Source organism: Nyctereutes procyonoides, unplaced genomic scaffold (assembly GCF_905146905.1).
Source record: "Nyctereutes procyonoides isolate TBG_1078 unplaced genomic scaffold, NYPRO_anot_genome, whole genome shotgun sequence".
In the NCBI taxonomy this organism is placed as follows: Eukaryota; Metazoa; Chordata; class Mammalia; order Carnivora; family Canidae; genus Nyctereutes; species Nyctereutes procyonoides.
In genome coordinates, this window is record NW_026575036.1 from 16,128,162 (window position 1) to 16,146,675 (window position 18,514).

General features: G+C 37.4%; 1 protein-coding gene across 2 annotated transcripts in view; it reads right to left on the reverse strand.

Annotated features, from left to right (window-relative positions):
- PKP2 (plakophilin 2) overlaps nt 1–18,514 on the reverse strand; it is an 87,513-nt gene that overhangs the window by 24,382 nt on the left and 44,617 nt on the right. For both annotated transcript variants that reach the window (XM_055318964.1, XM_055318963.1), the window contains exon 6: nt 13,965–14,142. In XM_055318964.1, the coding sequence (XP_055174939.1) occupies nt 13,965–14,142 (178 nt within the window). The remainder of the gene's footprint in view (nt 1–13,964; nt 14,143–18,514) is intronic.

Sequence of the window (18,514 nt, forward strand, 5' to 3'; positions counted from 1 at the left end):
ACTTAGTATCTATGATTTTAACTCAATTAAATGATGGGTTTACTTTCCCTGGTATAACCTAGCCAAAGTCTGAGTAAATATGTGGGCATCTTCCAGGAAACTATATGCTCTTGTACACTGAACTTTAAATACCAAGTCCTTGGACTGGGCATTAGAGGTTTGGTGGTCAGGGTCTCAGAAGAAGGGAGAAGTGGGGACTATAAACTCTTCCCACAAACACAAGGTTGTTTTGGAGCTCTTCTCTTTCACTGGGCCAGAATGGGAGGACACCAGTTTGATTGGTTACTTGTGCTTGATATTAAGAACAATTTTTCTGGCAATATGACTGTAAAGGGTGGAAAAAACTGAATCTGAACCTCTGTCTCTGAACAAAACTTTAATATTTAGGAAGATTCAGATGTCTTATCTAAAAGCAAATCAATGATTCATGACTCTCTAGGACCACTTATCTCATACATTCCTGAGTATTATAATGAAAAGGAGAAAAGAAAACTAAACATCCAGGACCTTGCTAGAATTAAAAGAAGAATGGTATGTCTTTGTTAAGATTAATGACAGGGTGACTAAATCTTAAATTCATATGGCAAACCAAGGAAGAATGGACAATGTCAAATAAGAAGAACTGCAATGTAGTGTGTGTGATGGATGTGATAGTAGGCACTTTACAAATACTGCTATCTGTAATTGTCACAATATTCTTTAAATTATGGCATGATAAAATCTCACTTGGAATCCTGACCTGTGACTCTTGTTTAAAATCATAATTACCTCTTTCTAATAGGGCTTTTATTGGCCCTTCCATAAAAAGTTATCTGTGAGTGGCTACATGCAGATATACTATTATAGCTAGTTTGCCAGCACTGAAAGAAGGTTTGTTACAACACAGAATGTCCGAAGCTTGGTGTGTGGTGTATGGACAACTAGCCTGGGGAAATGAACACTGTGTTAACTATACTGGAATTAAAATTTTAAAAAATTAAAAAAAAAGGCTATAATTACTTATCAGAGAGGAGAATGGCAGACAACACAATAATATGGTTATGCGAATTTTTTCAAGATACTTCCCCAACAAGTAATTCTAAGAGGCAGAAATTTTTTTAAATGGGGTGATGTCTACTGATAATAGGTGTAGTCTCCTACTAACACACAGTTTTTATGTGTCTCATAGGCACATAAACATCTATGGGACCAGCCTTCAAGGTCTAACTAGCCTACTGAGAGTGATAACCTCAATGGTTTTATAAATATTGTAGGTACATCTTCACATTCACTAACAATTATAGGATTTCTAATATCGTGTATCATAAACTGTGCAATAAGGCTCCAGTCCACTAAGTGCTTGGTCAGAGTCCATTCTAAGACCCAACAGGCACTTGATAAGAGATTGGTAGATAAGGAGGCGTCCTTCTTCCTCTTGTTATTTGAGATTTAGGTCTGGGCTTTTGTTTATCTCTCAGCTGATATATATCAAACAGTTGGGCCTTGTCTGTGATTAACCCAGAGAAAGCAGCAGAGGCAGCTTGTTATTGCACAGAACAAAAGGGGAGTCTCATCTAAACTGGCAGAGGGACAAAAACTCTTTGCCAAGAAAAGGACTTGTCTGTTACCCTAAAGTCAACGTCAACATCAGTTCCTGAAGGTATCTGCAAACATCAGCCAATGTTAACTGTTTGGTCTGCAAACAGAAGCATCATTGGGAGGTAGAACAAAGCTCTCCCATCCACATGTCTTGTTCCTTCCAGGACAAGGAACAATAACCAAACAAAGATATGTCAGCATCTATTACACATCAAGGAAGCAGAGGCAGAGGAGGAGAAAATCTAGCCTTAAAAATCCTTTAGTTTTGCTTTCTTATATTTTTTGGGTCCTCCAAAAGTATTCTGAATAATCAATGTAGCCAGTAATCATCTGGTTGATAGGTAACAGTTATTTCCTTCAGATTTAGCTGGGTAGAATCTCTTTAGGGTAGAATGCCAAATTCCTTTTCAAATCAATTATAAACAGCAAACTAACTTTTAAAATATGCCTAGGTGGGGCACCTGGGTGGGTTAGTCAGTTAAGCATCTGCCTTGGGCTCAGGTCATGATCCCAGGGTCCTGAGATCGAGCCCCACATTTGGGCTCCCTGCTCAGTAGGGCTCTGCCTCTCCCTCTGCCCCTTACCCTGCTTGTGCGCACGTGCGCTCTCTCTCATAAATACATACATACATAAAATCTTTAAAAAAAAAAGCTCAAGAGCCACTGGAACTTCAGTAGACTTTCTTGATACCTAAAGGTGTCAGACCAGGACTGATGAAGATCTCAAGACTTGGAGTAAAACCATATGATGCTCAGAGAGTCTCCACCTCCAAGACAGGCATAGATTTTAACCACAGGATAGCAACAAAGTTATCAACTACTTTATCCAAATATATCAACCTGGGCAGCCCAGGTGGCTCAGCAGTTTAGCTCTGCCTTCAGCCCAGGGCGTGATCCTGGAGACCCGGGATCGAGTCCCATGTCAGGCTCACTGCATGGAATGGAGCCTGCTTCTCCTTCTGCCTGTGTCTGTGCCTATCTCTCTCTGTCTCTCATGAATAAATAAATAAATAAAATCTTAAAAAAAAAAAAACAATATCAACCTGCTCATTTTTTTATAATAGTAAATTACAAAATTTTTAATAGCAGTTCTGACTATGATAGTCAAGTTTTTTAGAAAAGACTTTCAGTGACATAAGATATAATTAGTAAGAAACTACTTCCAATTTAAGCTATACACAGATTATTTTTTAAACATGAGGATGCTAAGAGAGTAAATAAAAGGTCTCACACAAGAAAAAGCATCTTTGTTAACTATGTAAGGTGAAAGATGTTAACTAGACTTACTGTGGTTATCATTTCACAATGTATACAAATACCAAATCATTATGTTGTAATGAAACTAATGTGTCAATTATACCTCAAAAAACAAGGAAACAAACATAAAGGATGCTTTAAAAAAATCCCTGAGAACAACATTCTTGGGAATTGTTGTTGTTGTTGTTGTTCAGGACTCAAGTCATACACTGATATAGAAAGGCAAGCAAATATAATTCCTTTTTTTTTTTAAGAATTCCTTTTGATATAATAAAAATTATTCTTCTGTTTCCTTCATTGATTTTTCTTCCTCCATATCAGTTATATTATTCCTCCATATTAGTCCTTTTCATGTATCCTTAATAATTATCCCAGGGCTGAGACCAAAGCAGGTAATCAGTATTTATGAGTTGACTGATAAGAATAAAGAGCTTCCCTGGCAAAGAGATATGTCATTATAATCATTGAGAAGTACAACTCTTAATCTGGGCCTATCTGCTAAGGGCACAAATAGGACAGCAGAAAATTTAGTCTGAAGAACTGAGACCTTTGCAATGGTTGTAGAATTGGACAATTCTAATGCAACCTAGACACTTAAGAATACTGGGTTCAGGGATATCAGAGAGGGGAGACCAGGTAAGCATAGCCATATTTGTGTGGTTTGATGTTTGATTTATTTGCTTTACTAACTTAATTACTGTTGAGATCATTTAAAACCCCTGAGATTTAGCTTATTAAACCAATCACTTTTTAAAACCAAGATTTTATATATCTATTTAAATACCACTTACATCTTTTAAATTTACTTGAGAAATTTACAAAATAACTCATTAAACTAGACATTTGTCTGTTTATTATTGGGGAGCAAGAGTTCCTGTCCCCTTTGAGGTCCTTCTAGCTGAACTAAAAATCAAATTGACATAAGACAGAGGAAGAGGGGAAAATCAAATAGCATATGTACAGAGAGTTCAAACAGTCATGGAAATTCTAAAGACAGGCAAAATGAAGTATATATGTTATTCTAAACTAAGGATAAAGGGGCAAGGGTCTGGGACTTCAGAAGAAAGGAATGTAATTCACAGGGTGAAAAAAGAATAGAAGTTTTTTTGTTTTTTTTTTTTGTTTTTTTGTTTTTTTTTTAGAATAGAAGTTTGGTAATGAGATCTCTGTCTTGCCATATAGATGGGACACTCAGATAAAATTTATCTCTGCTAATAATCCTTACTCTGGGAAAGACTCCCAATTTAGAGTTTTTTATGTAGTTAATGCAGGGGCAAAAGTTTCTCCTGAGCCCACAGGGTCTTGATTGCCTTTAGCTCAAAATAATCTTCATGTCAAAGTATCGAGTCCCACATCAGGCTCCCTGCATGGAGCCTGCTTCTCCCCCTGCCTATGTCTCTGCCTTCTCTCTCTCTCTGTGTCTCTCATGAAGAAATAAACAAAATCTTAAAAAAAAAAAAGTCACCCATCTTAGAATGGCCTATCCTTGGCCTCCACAATATCTAAAATATACAACATATAAAATACAATTATGACTGATAGTATAACATTGCTAGAAATATTGCCAATTCCATTATTTATGGTGTAGGGGAGTCATTTTTGCCACTTTGACATATTATTTTAAGCTGGTTGTTTTATTTTATTTTATTTTTTTTTTAGCTGGTTGTTTTAAAACAACAGCAAACACAGAAGTTCTGCAAACCTAGTGAAAGTTACTTTTTTGGAAGAGACATTTACATTTGTAAGAGAAATCTCCATTTGTAAGGGTGTCTCTCTGCTATATCAAAAAGAAGGGGGAACATTCTAAATCTCTAGAAATGTATCAAAGGAGAAAGCATGGATTTAAAATGGTATAAGGGCCTTATTCTTGTTTACTGTGCTTTGCCTGGTAACCTCCCTTAACTGACTCCTTACCCCCAACATTTTTGTCTTTAGCTAATGGTGATATTTAAGGTGATGGTTTTAGCCATTTTGGGAAATTACTCAGTTTTCCTGGCTTCTCCCATGTATATAGGAAGTATACATATTATTAAGCTGCTGTTAGAGTTTCTCCTGCTAATCTGTCTCAAGTCAATTTGATTATTAGAACAGCCAGAAGAACTCTGAAGGGTAGAGAAAAAATGTTCTTCTCTAACAACAGACTTCATATTGCTTATGTTTACACATCAAAGGAAGAACTTTTTTTTATACCAGACAAGAGAGAAGTATTTGGATATATTAAAATTTTACATGGAGACAGTCTTTTTCTAGAGAGTGGGTATATTGATATTCAAGACCCCTCTCCCACCCCATGACATTACTTTTAACCCTAAGGCTAATTAGGAACAAGACTGATAGATAGTTACAGCTTTTCTTTCTAAAGGTATTTTGCTTCCTCTGACCACTCAAATCAACTCCAGCTAGATTTATAGTGCTAAATGACAATGGAAGTTCCTTTTAAGACAGTTATACATTTTAGTACATATGCATTCATCAAAACACATTTACTGGGCAGCCCGGGTGGCGCAGCAGTTTAGCGCCGCCTGCAGCCTGAGGTGTGATCCTGAAGACCGGGGATCAAGTCCCACGTCAGGCTTCCTGTATAGAGAGCCTGTTTCTCCCTCTGCCTGTCTCTGCCTCTCTCTCTCTCTCTGTCTCTATGAATAAACAAAAATCTTAAAAAAACCCAAAACACATTTACTACACCATGATGTAGGGAAAACTGACATTTAAGTAACTTGCAAGAGAAATGTATTACCAATTGCTTTTCTTCTTTAACTGGTATCTATAGGCACAAAATACAAGAAAAAGAAAAATCATCCTAAACAAAATGGCAAAATTCTAGGGTGGCCTTTGATTATGGCAGTAAGATGAAGGTGCCAATTTTATATGCCTTTCTCATTATGACAATCCTGAAAAATGATAGAGATGAACCAGTAAGAGAATGAAGAGCTGAAGATACTTATCCTTTAACAGCTTCTTAAATGTGATTCTCCAATTAATTTTTCCCAACCCTCAGGCAATAACAGTTAGGCAAATGAATGCCTCCAGAAGAGTCTTTCATACCTATTACACTTCTTATCAAATGGATTGTGATTTTCTCTTCAGGTCCCTGTCTCTCCCACTAAACCTTGAGTTCCTCCAGGGCAAAGGTAGTTAGGTCTAAGTTCCCTTTGAAATTTCAGAAATTTAAACAGTGCTTTGATTATAGCAGGCATTCAAGAAACAAATACAGTGTTAGATAAGAGGAAGAGGAAAGACAGACCAGGTGGTAAAATACCAAGAAAACTGGACCAGTTTCTTTTCTCAAATTTCTGATAACGGTCTGTAATTGTGGGAGAGTCACTGTCACTTAATTTCTTCAAGAATGAAGGAGACTGCTAATAGAGGCTGTGGAGATATGTTTGTGTTTAGCCTGAAGTGTCTTCCAGAACTTTGAATCTTCCTGCTTTTGGAACAAGTAAATTTTCTCCATTCTCTACTGACAGCTTCAACCCCATGGCATTACACTTGTCCACCCACCTAAGTTCAATCAGAACTCTAAAGGCCCTCTAATTTCTGACCTCTAAGTTGTTTCCACCCCCTCTACTTTAAGAGAAACAAAGACCCAGGGAAGACAAGGGAAGAAAGGAAAGAAGGAAGGAAGGAAAGAAAGAAGAGAAAGAAGCCATGAGAACAACATGGAGGAATGGAGAAATAATGATAAATCTTTGGTAGAAATTTCAAACTTCCTCCTGATAATGATCCTTAGTTTTATTTGTCACAATCAAAGGTTTTCCAAAAGTGTGCCAATCAGTGAGGGGGAACATACTGATTTGACAGCCATGTCACATCAATTCCTAAGAAGTTACCCATACTAAATAGAAAAGCAAGGGCTCACCACAATGAGTGTGCACGTAGGAGGGGTGTTAAATCAAAGGTGGCAGCTAATGCTTTTTGGTAATTTACAATTCTATGATTGTCACATAAGTCTCTTGGAATCTGAAAATATCTGAAAGAGCATTCTACTGACTGCAATAAATTATCAAATATCAAATACTGTTACACTTTTCACCCTAAGTAAATGAAAACAATTTGGAAAAAAAAAGGGGGGGGCATCTTAGCATGTTTTCTTCGTTCCAAAAAAGGGGAAATGCTGAGGTTTTGTAATACCTTCCAAGAAAACAAAGGAATTGTTTCTTCTTTGAAAAGGGTTGTGTATTAAAAAATAGGTTTATAGCCTAATTATCCACTTTTTGATGTTAATTAACTAATAGAAATTCAGTGCCAGTGGTGTGCTAGTACATGTTTATTTAACAATCAGCTTTCAGGTTGCCTGGGTGGCTCAGTGGTTGAGTGTCTGCCTTTGCCTCAGGTCGTGATTCTGGGGTCCTAGAATCGAGTTCGGCATTGGGCCCCCTGCAGGGAGCCTGATTCTCCCTCTGCCTACGTCTCTGTCTCTCTGTGTGTCTCTCATGAATAAATAAATAAATAAAATCTTAAAAAGAGGACCAATCTAAGCCAAAACAAGACACAAAAACCATCAGCTTTCTAGGAGCAAGGGAATGAGGAGACCTCTGACTTGCAGCATGTGCCAATTTCTGTGGTGTAAATACAGCCACCATGTCTGATTTCAAGCTACCAACATGATGTCACTGCCCGTGGAGTTATGAAGAGATGTTGACAATTGCTTTTGCTGGTTCTAGCACATATTGGAGGGTATCATTTTATTTTGCCTCTCCTAACTTGGATTTTACTACTCATTATTGCCAGGATAGTATTGATTAAGGAAAAAACCCTGAAACTTGCATGAACACATTGTTTTACTCATTGCAAAATTTGTATCACCTTTCAATGAGTAACTTCAATCATGAAAAGTATGTTTATTCCAAAGGGACCTAAAGAAAGCACCAAGGCCCATGCAGACAGATGCTAATCCTGTAGATAAATGATCGAACACCTGACAAATATGCTGTACCTGACAGTGTTGGTCTTTTTGAAGGATAAACTCTGCATGTTCTCCTATGTGAATGCAATCTCACTGTACCAGCTCTGGGTATGCAGAGCCAGAGTCACTGCTGCAAGTTCATTAACAAAGCAAACATCTCACCTGCAGAGCAGATTCACTCTACACCATTGTTATATGCAGACCAAGCAAAGTCCCTCTCAACTGATCTCAGTGTCAAGTTAGTAAAGGAAAAAAGTCACTGGTGTGTGCAGTTTTTCTCCAAAGTAGATTCAAAAAATTTAGGTACATTAACCTGAGTCAACCACAGTGCCATGTTACTGCTCATGTTGCCAATTCGTTGTTGGCTCTACACCCACTGGGGGGAGAGAATACTTCAAATATACTTAGAGCATTTAAGATATTTGCTAACATTTATGACCTTCTTATTCAGTAAGATTCACTCTTGTTAGAACCAGTCAGCACCTGTCTTAAAATCTTTTTAGAGAAGCTGTGGTCATAAATAAACAACTACTTGGCAGATACCTCTACTGTTATGGAAATTGAGATTTTGATCTCAGGTTCCTTAGAGGTCTTGCATTCTGCACATCATCTCCTAGTGGATTTTATACTCATTGTGACAACATCTACCCCTGACATTGCCTCCAATGCCATCTCCTCTCCTGGAAATATCTCCCACTTCATAGGCTTCATCTTCTGTATCTTCTCTGTTTATATGAAATGCAGCAGAGTTTTATTTGCATAGAATTTCAGAAACAAAAACAATGAGACCCAGATGTAATGCCCTTAACAACACTTGAATGCGACTGTAAATTGGCCTACCTAACCCTGTGTGAGGCTGCAAGTCTGTGAAGGGCAGAGGTTTTATCCACACCAGCAAAGTCTGTAGAAATGGGACAAACATGAGTATGAATGTATTTGGCTTTGGAGACAGGCTTCCTGGATTTGCATTCCAGCTTTGTTTCTTACTAGTTGTATGATGTTGGGAAAAAAATCACTTAATCTCTCTTAACCCCTCATATATAAAATGGGGAAAGCTCACTTTACAAGGGCTGCTGTAAGAATAAACTGAGAAAATCCCCATAAAGCATTCAGAACAGTTTCTAGAACATAATTCACAATAAATGTCAGCTATTATTAATTGCAAATTAGGTGAAATAAGAACAGATATTTAAGCATATATTATGGCATCCAATTTTGTAGATATTTTGCTGTAATCTGCTTCTTAAAGTAGTTCAAATCAGTGGTTTGGCCTTGCTTTGCAAGTGCCGTTTGAAATGGTGTCATATTGATGGGAATGTAGTCAGCGATTACATCTTCTGGAAAATGTGTGTTAACCAAAGTATTGCTTCACTTAAATTATCCAACTCTTTTATTCCTCATTCATAATGGGAAATGGCAGAGAGAAATTTGTAACATTTTTGTCTTTATTACATTATTCACCTCTCAAAACACCTTTCCTGTGAATATTATAATTATTTTTCACACAGAATTTATCATCTTTCTATCCTCCTAACCACTAGTCTTGCTTACAGAAGAAAAAAATTAACTCCTTAATATGACCTTCAAGACCCTCACAATCTGGCCTTCACCTATGTTTCCAATTTCTGCTTGATTACTTCCCATCACCAATTTGATATTCTTGCCAGACATTATTATTCACCCAGCTTTTCATGTATTTTCATTTGCTCACTCATTCATTTACTTTTTTCATTCAAATACTTTATCCTTGCTTACTATATGTATGTCAGAAATTTTGCTAGGTGTTAGGGATTAAAGATAAAAAGAATGCAGAGGCTTGTTTGCATTTGTAGAGAATGAGCCCAACATGTGAGTTAGAAGAGCAAGCAGAGAGGAGATAGAAATTTAAAAACAGGGATCCTTGGGTGGCGCAGCGGTTTGGCGCCTGTCTTTGGCCCGGGGCGCATCCTGGAGACCCGGGATCGAATCCCACATCGGGCTCCTGGTGTATGGAGCCTGCTTCTCCCTCTGCCTCTCTCTCTCTCTCTCTCTCTCTCTCTCTCTCTCTCTCTGTGACTATTATAAGTAGATAAAAAAAAAAATTAAAAACAGAGTGAGTCCATGGATGCTGAATTTCTGTCCTAATCCTTGAGGTCATAGTTCCTGGTGCACTTCCTTCACTTCCACAAGTGACTATCAACATCTTCTCATCCACATGAGCCAATGAATCCCTACTTGGCTTTAGCAAGAGTTTGGGTTGAATAATTCATTTTGAATTGAAAGAGTCCTGCCACTTGAAGAACTCTGATGTAATACGGTGAGGCAATGGGAGCTACAGAGAAAATTTTGAGATGCAAAATACTTTTAAATAGATCAAAATGTGTTATTAGATCAAAAGCACAATGAAAAAGCAGTTCTAGTGAACAGTACAGAATATGGATTCAAAGAGACCATTTTAGGCACCTCTTCTGCTGTTCAAGGAGTTAGTCCTTAGTCCTTAGAGAATTTCTGACTATTGAAATAATCCACCAAGGCCTAGTTCATTTGGCACCTCATCTGTAGTGTCTTTCTGATCCCACTCAGCTGGCATGAATGGTTCTTTGTTCTGCATTCCTGCAGCACTTCACTTGTACCTCTGACACCAGGCCTCTCACAATTCAGTTGCATCAGAATCACCTGGAGGGCTTGTTAAAACTAGATTGCTCAGCCCCACCCTGAGAGTTTCTGATTCTGGTCTGAGGTAGGACCTGAGGATCCTAACAACTTCTAGGTAATGCAGATGTTAATGCTTCAGGGGCCACTGCTCTAACATATTTCATTGTAAGCTGTGTTCTAGTTCCTTTGCTCATCTGCATCCTCTGCTAGGTTAAAAGTTCCCTAAGGATTTTCTTACTCATCTTTCTAAAATTCTCAGTACCTAATATAAAACTTTATGCAAAATTAGTATTTGATATGCTGTGTGATTAAATATGGAAATAAGGCAAACATTTTACCATAATAAATTCTCTCAGTTACAGTCTAGATTTTCTCAAATAATGAACTATAACTAGAAAAAAAAAGAGGCAGAATATATTCTGACCTCTCATGGGCTGCCTAATTTTCATTACACCTATTTTTAATTAATTTATTTATTTTAAATTTTTATTTATTTATTTATTTATTTATTTATTTATTTATTTATTTATTTATTTGAGAGAGAGAGAGAGAGAGAGAGAGACAGAGCTCGCATGTGCACACGTGCAAGCATGCACATGCAGCCCGATGCAGGGCTCAATCTCATGACCCTGAGATCATGACCTGAGCTGAAATCAAGAGTCAGACGCTTAACTGAATGAGCCATCCAGGTGCCCCCGATTACATCTTCTATTTGATTTAATCTTTGCACATAAAGTACAATGATTATTTTCAAATATATGAAAGCTTCAAATGCATGATCTCAGAGAAGTTAGAACTAGGATTTTCCTTCCTCCTGCATGTATTTTTATTTCCTCTCGATTTAGCTGGCATCTGACAGCCCAAGGGAGAAAACATTTCAAATATTTTTTCATCCCACTATTAAGAAATGCTGATCAAACTAACTTATTTTGTAGCTGTTCTTATGGCAAAACATTCTGTCCTTTAGGCTTTGTTGCCTTGCAGCTACTTTAAAACATCTAGAAGTAACTTTTTTTTTTTAATCTATGATAGAGAGAGAGAGAGAGAGGCGCAGAGACACAGGCAGAGGGAGAAGCAGGCTCCATGCACCAGGAGCCCGATGTGGGACTCGATCCTGGGTCTCCAGGATTGCGCCCTGGGCCAAAGGCAGGCGCCAAACCGCTGCGCCACCCAGGGATCCCTAGAAGTAACTTTTAATTACGTAGGTAAAAGACCTGTATACTAACAACAATAAGACACTGATGAAACAACCAAAGATGTAAATAAAGGGGAAGACAGATCATACTCATGGATTGGAAGAATATAGTTAAAATGTCCATTCTACCCAAGGCAATCTACAGATTCAGTGCAATTCCTATTAAATTTCCAATTGCACGTTTCATAGAAATAGAACAAACAATTCTACATTTTGTATGGAATCACAAAAAAACTCAAATAACCAAAGCAGTCTAAAGAAACAAGAGCTAAGCTGGAGGCATCACACTCCTTGATTTCCAATTACATTACAAAACTAGAGTAATCAAAACAGCAAGTGATACTGGCATAAAAACAGACATATAGATCATTGCAACATAATAATGAGCCCAGAAATAAACTTGAGAATATATGGTCAATTAATTTGCAACAGAGAAGTCAAGAATACTTGTGGAAAGTGGAGAGTGGAGAAAGGAAAGTCTCTTCAATAAATGGTGTCAGGAAAATTGGACAGCCCCATGCAAAAGAATGGAACTGGACCATTATCTCACATTAAACACAAAAATTAACTCAAAATGGATTAAAGACTTGATTATAAGACCTGAAACCATACAACTGCTAGAAGAAAACATAGGCAGTAGGCTCCTTGACATCAATCTTGAAGGTTATTTTTTGGATTTGACACCAAAAGTTAACAAAAACAAAAATAAAGTGGGATGATATCAAACAAAAATCTTCTGCACAACAAAGAAAACCATCAACAAAATGAAAAGGCCACCTATGGAATGGAAGAAAATATCTGCAAGTCATATATTTGATAAAATATATAAAGAACTTATACAACTCAATATTAAACAAAATCTGATTAAAAAATGAGAAGATCTGAACAGACATTTTTCCAAAGAAAGCACATGAAAAAATGCACATCACTAATCACCAGGGAAATGCAAATCAAAACCACAAGATATTATATCAGACCTGTTAGAATGGCTGTTATAAAAAAAACAAGAAATGACAAGTGTTGGTGAGGATATGGAGAAAAGGCAAACTTTGTGCAGTGCTTGTGGAAATGTTAAGTTGGCATAACCACTATGGAAAACATTACATAGGTTCCTAAGAAAATTAAACATAGAACTATCATATGATCCAGCAATTTCACTTCTGGATATTTATCCAAAGAAAATGAAAACACTAACTTGAAAAGATATATGCACCTGTATATTCACTGAAGCATTATTCATAATAGCCAAGAAATAGAAACCAGCTAAATGTCTACTGACAAGTGAATGGATAAAGAAAATCAGGTTTATATATATATATAAAGAACGAAATATTACCACTGATAGCATCATGGGTGGACCTTTAGGGCATTATGTTAAGTGAAATAAGTCAGACAGAGAAAGACAAATACAGTATTGATCTCACTTATAAATGGAATTTCAAAGGAACACAACAAACAAAAACCAAGCTCATACGGGCACCTGGCTGGCTCATTCAGTAGAGCATATGACTTCTGATCTTGGGGCTGTGAGTTCAAGCTCCATGTTGGATATAAAGATTACATTAAAAACAAAAAACAAAAAAAAACACCAAAACCAAAAACCAAGCTCATAGATACAGAGAACAGATTGGTGGGGTTGTCACAGGCAGGGGGCAGGCAAAATGGTCAAAAGGTACAAACTTCTAGTTATAAAGTAAGTTTAAAAAAACAATAATGGGAATAAATTTTCGTCTGCCACAAACAAACAAACAAACAAACAGTCTTGGGGAGGTAATGTACAGTATGGCAACCATAGTTAATAACACTGTATTACATATTTGAAAGTTGCTAAGACAAAAATCTTAAAAGTTCTCATTACAAGAAAAAAAGAAGTTCTGTAAAACTATGCATGGCAATGAATGTTATCTAGACTTATTGTGGTGCCTGTTTGCAATATACATACAAATACTGAATCATATTGTACACCCGAAACTAATTTATGTCAATTATGACTTGATAAAACATAAACAATAAAAAAGTAAAAATATTGGGCTTAAAATTATTTTTTTTTTAACCATGTCATTAGCTTCTTGTGAATTAAAAAAGCATGAAGTCTACCTTAAGCCTTGGGAGATAGGAAAGGCCAGTCTGCATTGAATTCTGGGTGTTCAGATCAAATCTCTGTTTTCTTTATTGGAACTGACATCCTCTCTCTTGTGAGCTAATGTGGGTAGCTGCTAAAATCAAACATGCCTAGAAACAGTATTGTGTTCTTTACCTTTCTCACTGTCTTTACATGGTATTTCTTGTATTCAGAGTGATTTTTATGATTCTTATAGCATCTCCAGGTAATGGGATAGAGTTTTTAATGCAGTATGTAAGGTATACAGAGAAAAGATTTGTAGAGTGGCATTACCTTAAGCATCCTGTGACGTTGTAAAATATATCAAAATCAAGCAAACCATTTGCTTTGGGGTAGTCTCCTTCTGGCCACCCAGAGAAGGGAATGATGATATTCTCAGTCAGGATGAGCAAGGCTTCTGTTATCATGAGATTCTTGAGTTTGTCATTAGATGACAAATTCCACAGCAAACCTAGAAAAGCAAAAAGTACTATATCAAAACAGCACGGGGATGGGTCAAATGACTGCTGAAAAGATGAGTTAGGGCTGTGGCTAGTAGTGTAGAGAAAAGGGTGGCCCCTTTTCCAACTGAAAGAATCAGTTTAGAGTTTGTTAGATGGCAATGAAGCTGATCCATAATAGACACACACACACAGATATTATGATATAAAATTATGCAGCTTTTAAATTAATCAGGAATGTGAATGAAAGTTAGAAATCCTTAAACACGTATACTGTTTCTCTTAAAAGATCCTACCACTAAGCTGACTTCACTGAGGTAACAAATTCTGGTCTCACCAACACAGAGGCTTGAAATGATCCTATTGTAGTAAAGACTTCCATATTTTTATTTTTGTTTATTTTATTTTTTAAAAAAAGATTTTACATTCTTTTAAAGTGATCGCTACACCCAACCTGGGGCTTGAACTTAAAACCGAGAGATCAAGATTTGTACACTCTACCAACTGAGCCAGTCAGGTACTCCAAGGCTTCAGTGTTTTTAAAGGGTCATCTTTTTCTCCTGTAGTTGCATGGGGAGAATATCTCCCTCTGCCTCCTGCTCCCCACTACCTGCCACTTCCACCTGATATTTGCCACCCAGTGACAGCAGGAAGGGCCTGATTGAAAGCCTTTGCCTGTACCCCTGCCTGTTACCAGTAGGCTGATCAACATCACCAATTAATATTTATTAAATCCTACCCAATGATAGACTTTCTGCCCTCCTGGAACTTATGTTGGGTATCTCATGAATTTCTTACATTATGGTTTGGCAGTGAAGGAGATACAAGAGTATTTAATCTACATGCCAACATACATGGCCTAAAGCACTGGTCTAAGCATTGTCCTCATTTAACTTTACCTTTCCTCTTGAAATCTCCCCCTTGACCCACCAGTAAAGAGAAAGGCCATATAAGCCAACTCAGAAAGAAATTCATAAGATAAGAGCATACTGTACTTTTCAGGGCATTTGTGAGACAGAGCCTGAAGCTGGGTGCCTCAGAGGGAATACAAAGTGGCACACACATTTAGGATTTGTTTTTCTTACAGATTTGGCATTCAAATACTTCCGATTCAGTGGAAGAATAGCTCTTGCTTGCTATTCCAGTGACTCCCAGCAGGTGTAAAGCTGCCTTACTTTCCTTCTTTCATGCCTCAGGAAATGACTAACTCACTATCATCCAGGAAGGCCGAGAGCAGAGAAAGAGAAGCGATCTTCATTTTCTTCCCTATTCATTCCCCCACCACCTAGTCGGTAATTCCTACTTTTAAAATTTACTGCTTTGTCTGCATAAAAGAAAGAGGAAGCACAGGTATACAGAACAGTCTACGTTGTGAAAAAAGCAAAGGTGCTTTTTTTTGGGGGGGGGGGCTGAATTCTATGGTGGTGTCATCTCCCCTGATTTTAATGACTGAAATAATTGTCTACACAATTAAAGCTTGCTAATTATTCAACCATACTCATATCTGGCCCACCATTTAGAACACTCTAGGCCAAATGCAGTTTACTTTGGCTGTGTACCAGTAAGTCATTTTTGAGACCATAACCGAATCCCCACTGCAGCCTACGCAGAACTTCCATCAGATACAGCGACACTGGGGGTCTGGTGTCTGGTGAGAGCTCGAATTCTGGCTTGGGAGGGGGGGGTGTCTTTTCCTGATCAAACTAGCCCTGGGGATTTAGGCAGGAGCAGTGTCCCTCAGCCACTGGTTTTGCAACACAATGACTTCATTCCTCCCACTTAGGTTTGAGGGGCCCTGGACGGGGGTAGAATGACAGAACAGAACTCCAAAGGTGGCTGAAAACAATGTAGAGGCAGGTCTGAGGTTGAGTTGTGTTTCCTAAGCTACTAAAGAAAGCTAAAAAGAAAAGAGAGAGAAGGTGGGGAAAAGCTTCCTGTTTTAAATAAGCAAACAAATGAACAGTCAGTCCCTGCCTGCCAGAGGCTTAAAAATGTAAAGCATAATGACATGTCCTCTTTTTAGAAAGGACCACACAGGGCACTCAAAGGAAAAGTATACCTTACAATAAAAACCAGAAGAAGATTCATTTTAAACAAAGGAAGTGAGATTTTCCTTCAACACTTGATGTCCTTTATAGCTTGGCAAGCAGTATTATTTCCATAAAAATATCTGGTTTGGGAGTATCAGTATAATTTTTGAATTCTTAATATAGGATATCATATAGAAATGTCATGCCTACCAAATTTTTGTATGGCACAAAGTTAGGAAGGAGCTTAAGTGTTCACTAGAGATTTGGGATTATACCTAGACACTCCCCTAACATGAGCATACAAAAATCAATAAACAGTCAATTACAGATTGGGAAAATATGTATGACAATACAAGGTAAATATCCCTAATATATAGAGTTCTTATAAATCATTATAAATTCAATTGCTAATAGAAAAATTAATCCTAGCTAAAAAATATTAGAATCTACTACACATAGGAATGCATTTTCTTGGGATCCCTGGGTGGCTCAGCGGTTTAGCATGGCCTTCAGCCCAGGGCGTGATCCTGGGGCTCCGGGATCGAGTCCCACATGGGGCTCCCTGCATGGAGCCTGCTTCTCTCTCTGCCTGTGTCTCGGCCTCTCTCTGTGTCTCTCATGAATAAATAAATAAATAAAATCTTAAAAAAAAAAAAGGAATGCATTTTCTCCAGTAACGAAAGAAATGCAAATTTAACAACTAGATATCATTTTTTGGTGACTATAAGACAGCAAAACCAGAACTAATGAGTGGAAATTCAAGTGAAAGAGATTCTGGCTCACTGAAAATATGTTTCTAAGAGAGCTTTGAAGAAAACAGATCTGTTTGTAAGATCCAGCTCTATTGCTGCAGCTGATAAAAATGAGCTCCTCCTTTATCAAAACACTGACAAGGAGATTTTATCTCAAAGCTAGAGTGTTACACTAGACCAGCAGTTTCCGAATGAACCTCGTGGCATATCAGAATCATTATTCCTATGCCACATCTCATACTTACTTGCCAGAATCTCAGGACAGATCTTAGGAATTTGTATTTTAAAAAATGATTCCTGAGGCACCTGGCTGGCTCAGTCAGAACACGGGACTCTTGATCTCAGGGTCATGAGTTTGAGCCCCAAACTAGATGTAAAGATTACTTAAAAAAAATGATTCCCATTTCTGGCACTGGGAAACAAATGGGCCAGAAGACCCTTCATAGAACTTCCTTTCAATGACTTGATTCTGGATGTTCTGAGATAACATTAGGGTTTAGATTTTCATTGGTCTCACCTTTAGCTTCTAATCAACTTATTCATAGCGCCTAGGTTTCTATTATTATAGTTCTTTGTTGCAGGTGATAAGCCTGTAATTTTCTATCACTAAGTTCTCATTCAAGGCAAAAAGAAAGAGAAATGGATTCTGGTTAGGGATATGTTTTGAATAATTAGCACTTAGAAGAGAGATAATAATAACTTCATTATCTTGAAATTTGTTGCCAACTGTGATATTTGCAAAAAATACCTAACTTTAGTAAAGGGATCTTATAAGATATTAAAATCCAGTCCGCCCTTGAGGACTAGAAATACAGTTATTTAACAAAGTCTAAATGACACTTAGGTGGCAAAAATTGCGAGTAGTATGATTAAATGAATCCCTATTATCAGTACAGAGGGAGAAGGAAGAGCAGGAGGAAAAAAAGGAGAACCGGTGTGTTTCAACCTTGTTTTGCAAAGTGATCACAAAACTGAGGATTTTTTTTTTTTTAATAATTTTCCTTGTGTGGATATACTCCTTTCATCTAAGTTTTGTAAATCTTACCTGCGATACCACACTATTGCAAAAGCCTTTTAGTCCAAGTTATACATGAACCCAAGGTAACCTGTTGCATATTACAAATGCAGAAAATAATATAGAATTATTTTTAAAGGTGCATAATGAATATTTTATAGTAAAATGTTTCTATTTTATTAAAATACAGCAATTCAATTAAATATTTCCATAAAATATGCAGAAGTCAATATGCATTTTCAACAAATCATCGACAAACATGACCCTTCCCTATGGCTTCCTTATGTAACACGCAGAAGGACAAGAATCTCTTGCTTCATTCTTACTAAGCCAGAGCCCACTCATTTCTGAAAGTGTTCATTACTCAGTGACCCTGAAGATGAACCTCTGAGATCAGTATGTACTGTTCTCATTTCAATTAAAGTACACTACCACGCTCACTTGGTAAGGGAGGGAGAACAATCTCAGAGGGAGTCTTTGATCCTGAAGCCTTTTCATCTGGAAAGGGAAGAGCTTCCCTCTGAGGCTGGTACTGAAAATGCTAGGAAGGTCAGTGAGTTGATGTTTTCTTCCAGCAAACAAAGCT